Raw genomic sequence first — 5,727 nt, 5'->3', positions numbered from 1 at the left:
AGTAGGTATGATTAACATTTTTATATTAGAGGTAAGGAAACAAAAATGAGTAAACAAGCATAGAAAGATGGATGAATTTTCTGTTGGCTTAAGAAAGTATGAAACATGCCATGTGCTTACCATATGCCTGCCCTTTTCACATATTGACACAGGCAGAAAGTCAGGTGATGACATTTATTTTTCTAGAAGGTTATTTGTCTGCCCTAAGTCGTCTTGCTAGTAATCTGTTGTGTTTGATTGAGATGCTGCCCTTGGAAGCCTTCCCAGAGTGTATGATTTTCTATGGTCTCATTATGCTTAAATGATGCTTAAATGTTGGATGAGCTGCAGAGATGGCTCAGCACTTAAACTTTAGGCTCAAAACCAAAAATATAAAACATATTGATGATGATTTCTTGTGTAAATTTTTGTTGAGACCATTTAAGTAATTAACAATAAGAATAATGAGTGATAAGATAGGGTGATTTTTCAGTCACCCTTCCTTACCCACCCCAATAAAGTGAGCTCCAGTCAACAGAAGCCCTGTTCATTACCTGAACAAGCAAGAAGTATGCATCTTTCCAGGGATTTTTTGGTTTTCTTACTGCTGCTAATTGTTTATCAGTTTTGTTTGTTTTTGTTCTTTTAATTGCACCTTCTCCTAAGTGTAAGAAATAGTGGTTGGTGATTATAATTGGTCTCCACCAGAGATCCCTGAAGTCAATTTGTCCTACAAAGGTCCTGGGTAATTACTTTGTCCTTGGTGAGTTATTCAGGATCTGGACTCCTCTGGGATGAAGGGCCCATAAGGCACAGAGATGGCAACAGGGGGATGTGAGTAGGGATTGTCCAAATAGGTGATGAGTACAGAGGCTGGGAGTTCTGGTGTCTGCAAATAAAATAAAGGTGAGCAGGATCATGAACAAGAAACTTTTACTCAGCCTCAGCAGAACTGTGTACATTCAAGAAAATAAGCATGTGTCTTGCTGTGAATCCACATGAATCTCCAGTGTGATGTGGGGCAGTTTTCCAGGTACGATAACATTCTTCTTTTCTGTCTCCAGGACTGCACTATACTGCACAAGTATTTGTTTCATGGTCCTCATGTAACCTCGTTCACATTGACAGATTCATTACAATTGCCCATTATATCCTTTTTTCTCTCAATATCCTACCATTTCAACACAAAAGCAGTCCTGGGAAATGGAGTTCATTGCTGTCATGCTGAAGGGTTGTTCACTATTCTTTCACCAATGGATCTTCACAAACTGAACAGTGTCCTCCCCAAAATAATAATCTATTTTATCTGCACAAGTTCACAAATCTCTGTTTTATTGGTATTGTATGAGACTACTGCTGAGTGTAGTCCTTCAAGGGTGACATTGATATCATCTAGGTGTTCATGTAAATATATAATGAAAGCTCCTCAACCAAATTCAAGGATTCTATAGAATCCAAGGTGATATGCAAGTGTACCAAGTGTTAGAAACAATTGTCCTGTGATTTTTTTCATGTGGTGTTTCATTTGAGAACTGTAGGCTTGACATCTACAGAAGTTATAGGTACATTAACCCATCAGTGCTAATAGTTAATAGTGAGTTCTCTGGCTTCTGATCTTTGTACACATTTATTAGAGAATCCTGCTATTAAGGTTCAGTCACCCATGAACAGATGGCTTTCTGAGATCTGCACAAGATGGAGGACATGCTTCCTGAGTTAGGCTTCCCAGTTTCTGCCTGACTTTGTCTGAGAGTATCCCTGAACACAGGTGGCTGGGCTTGTATGAAAAATGACCTGGTACAGAGAACTCTGCAAGGCTACATAACTCTGCACACAAGTCCTGAGCTAGCTTCCTACCTGCATGATAATTAGGCGCTGTAATATGACCAATCAGCCTTCACACAAGCTTGTTGCTATGACCAATTAGCTCTTTCCACTTGCACCCCTATAAAGCCCTTGCACACCTTATGCTGGGACAATAAAGTAGACTTGTCTCACTGCAGTGATATCTGAGAGTCCTTCTGTCATACTCAGAGGGTTGAACCCTGCTCATCGCTTCTGCTTCCTTTTTCCTCATGGACTGTTGGCCAACACCCTCTGAAGAGTAGGGAAGTCCACAAACAGGCACACATAAGATAAGGGCACTTTTCATTTACATGAGAAGCAGAAAACTGGTAAGGCTACATGTGTCTGCATCCCAGTATTCAGAACACAGAGGCAGCACTGTTGCATATTTGAGGTTGGTCTGGGATACATACGAAGATCATCTTTTTAAATAGTGCATATTTTTCCTACATTATTTCTGCATTGCTAACCCACAATGACTAAGTATGCAAACTCTGAATTCTGCTGCAGTAAACACTGCCAGTCTGTGAAGATGCATGCAGTCAGACTAGATTATAGCATTTCAGAGAAAGTTGCTAAGTTTTTTTTACCTTTCTTCTGTTTTGTCAGCTTTAAGAAATGTGACTGATTCATTAGCCAGTCTTGTCCACAATCACATGAAGGCACGTATTTGGTGTGTATGCACACACATGTGGGTGTGTGTCCATGCATATGACTTAAGGGAGAGAATGCATAGTGTTAGAGACTAATAGAGGAACATTTAAGGCACTATCTAGAATATTGGAATTCCTCAGAAGAGTAAAGGTTACACACTTGCAACTAAAGCAGAAGATCAAATTTTTTTTTCTCTAGTCATCCGTCCTTTTCCCCTAATTTCTTCATCGGGTTTCATGAAGTCCATCATTTGATAAAGTGTTAATTATTTACTGAGTCTACAGATTTTAATGACATTTAGGAAATATCTACATAGCAACTAAGATTTGTCCTGAAAAAGTGGGAGCCAGTCAAACAGAAGTCTTAACTATTGTCTAAACAAGGAATGAGTGTGCATCTTTCCATTCTTTGATTGACACTATTTTTGCTATTTCTTTATTTCTTTTTTGTTTTTTGTTGTTGCTGCTGCTGCTGTTGTTGTTATATAAATTCTACCTTCCCATAAGTGTAGGAAGGAGAGATTGGTGACTATAGTTTGTTTCCATTAGCGATCCCTGAAGTAAATTGGTACTAGAAAGGTCCTGGATAATTACTATGTCTTTAATGAGTTATGCAGGATCTAGCCTTCACTGGGATTCAGGGCACATCAGGTCCAGTGATGGCAGCAGAAGAATGTGAGATGGGATGATGCACATAAGTGCTGAGAATAGAAGCCTGTTCCTGTATCTGCAAATAAAGTGAAGGTGGGCAGGACCATCAACCAGAAACTTTGAGTCAGCCTCAGCAGAGCTGAGGACATTTAAGAAAATAAGCTGGTGTCTTATCAGTTCACACCAAATTTCCAGGGATATTCAAGACAGTTTTTAAGGGACACACAGTTCTGACTCAAACCTGAATTGCATTCTTTATTCTATGGGGGACTGGAGAGGTAGAAGAATATGGAATCCTTTAAGAAACAACAAAATGAAGACATGAATTTCACTTGGGGTTTGAGCTCCTGATGCCTGGCATACATGCAATGGAAAGAAGATGATTAGTTAACAGTGGAGGATAAATATGTATGTTATAGGGACATGCACACATGAGTTTGAAATGGTAATCTAAGGCATTCAAGAATTTGAGTTGTTCATGACATTTATATAAAATTATGATGACAAAGTTTAATCACATTCTCCAAAAACATCTATATAAGAAAAACATAGAGCAACTTACAAAAGAACAAACAAGAATCACCCAGGATGAGCAGGTAACAGGAGAGAGAAGCATTAGTCCATTTTGTGTCTTAGTAAAATAAGGCATAGAACAGTCTAGGAAAAGAAGAGAAATAGAACCTTATTAAAGAACAGTTGAAAATATTAATGACAGTAATGATTACAGATATTAGAAGTTTTGAATATATAATAACCGCAAAAATCCATTGTGTTAGAATATGTGTCCTAGATATATGTTCATTATTATTTTGAATTTTAAGGAACATTGATATTTTCTAATTAGGATACTGGAAACAAAGAATGATAATGAACAACAAAACTGTCATCTCTCAGTTCCTCCTCCTGGGCCTGCCCATCCCCCCAGAGCACCAGCACCTGTTCTATGCCCTGTTCCTGGCCATGTACCTCACCACTGTCCTGGGGAACCTCGTCATCATCATCCTCATTCTTCTGGACTCCCATCTCCACACACCCATGTACTTGTTTCTCAGCAACTTGTCCTTCTCTGACCTCTGCTTTTCCTCTGTCACAATGCCCAAGTTGCTGCAGAACATGCAGAGCCAGGACACATCCATCTCCTATGCTTGCTGTCTGACACAAATGTACTTTTTATTGGTTTTTGGAGACCTGGAGAGCATTCTTCTTTTGGTTATGGCCTATGACCGCTATGTGGCCATCTGCTTCCCCTTTCATTACATGAGCATCATGAGCCCCAAGCTCTGTGTGTGTGTGGTGCTGCTGTCCTGGGTATTTACTGTGTTGTATTCTATGTTTCACACTCTACTCTTGGCTAGATTGTCTTTCTGTAAGGATAACGTGATCCACCACTTTTTCTGTGACATATCTGCCCTGCTCAAGTTGGCCTGCTCTGACATTCATATTAATGAATTAATGATATTAATCTTGGGAGGGCTTGTTAGCATCATTCCATTCTTACTCATTGTTGTGTCCTATATACAAATTGTCTGCTCCATTCTAAAGATTTCATCTGCTCATGTTTTACACAAGATCTTCTCCACCTGTGGGTCCCACCTGTCTGTGGTCTCACTGTTCTATGGGACAATTTTTGCTCTCTACTTATGTCCATCAGCTAATAACTCTACTGTGAAGGAGACTGTCATGGCTATGATGTGCACAGTGGTGACTCCCATGCTGAATCCCTTCATCTACAGCCTGAGGAACAGAGATATGAAAGAGGCCCTGATCAGAGTCCTTTGCAAGAAAAAAATCTCTTTATAATGATACCAATGTGATTTTTAACTAGTAAAATAGTAAATTTAACTAGTAAATATATTGATACTATTATAACAAAATGTACTTCTGCAAGAGACCCACTTTCAAGAACATACTACTTAATATTTCTATTTGCAAACATGAGTTTTGCAATGTAGTTTGGTTAGAGAAGGGCCCTTGAGTGACTCCGCATTGCCACCCTCTACTTTGCACATGTGATTCTAGAAAAATCATTAGGTAACAGCCACTGTTTTATCAGATCTCCCTTCTTTACATTCTTGTTATACCAAGATTTTGTAATGTCAGACAACTTTCTGTGTTGACTGCAGTACACTTTTTAAATATGAATAAATAATATAGCATGATCCTATGTTAATGTTCAGTAGCCTTTTTCTTTTCTCTTTTCTTTTTATTATTCTCTCATATAATGTATTCCAAGTGCATCCTCCCTTCCTTCAACTCTTTCTAGACTCCCCACAACCTCTCTACTCCCTCAGATCCACTGAACCTCTTTTACCCATAACAAGATGCAATAAGACTAAACACAATGCCTCATATCAAGACTGGACGAGGCAACTCAGGAGGAAGAAAAGGATCCCAAGGGTAGGCAAAAGAGTCAAAGATACCCCCATTCCCATAGAAGTCCCATAGAAACCCAAGCTAAACAATCACAACATGTATGCAGAGGGCCTAATGCAAACAGGCCCATACAGGCTCTGTGATTACTGTTCAGTCTCTGGAAATCCTTATATCCATGCTTAGTTGTTTCTGTGTGCTGTGTTCTCCTGGTGTCTTCTACCCCTCT

The 5,727-nt window shown here is 39.2% G+C and overlaps 1 protein-coding gene across 1 annotated transcript; it reads left to right on the top strand.

The window, feature by feature from the left end:
- The first annotated feature begins 786 nt into the window (after nt 1-786).
- LOC117701897 (olfactory receptor 1468-like) lies at nt 787-5,292 on the top strand. The gene is made up of 2 exons (XM_034493308.2): nt 787-1,012; nt 3,973-5,292. Exons 1-2 carry the CDS (start codon nt 994-996, stop codon nt 4,926-4,928), a joined length of 975 nt encoding a protein of 324 aa, XP_034349199.2. The 5' UTR covers nt 787-993; the 3' UTR covers nt 4,929-5,292.
- Nucleotides 5,293-5,727: the final 435 nt, after the last annotated feature.

Source organism: Arvicanthis niloticus, unplaced genomic scaffold (genome assembly GCF_011762505.2).
Source record: "Arvicanthis niloticus isolate mArvNil1 unplaced genomic scaffold, mArvNil1.pat.X pat_scaffold_313_arrow_ctg1, whole genome shotgun sequence".
NCBI classification, from domain to species: Eukaryota; Metazoa; Chordata; class Mammalia; order Rodentia; family Muridae; genus Arvicanthis; species Arvicanthis niloticus.
Note: the sequence above shows the minus strand (reverse complement) of the source record. Positions and strands in the feature narration are given on the sequence as shown.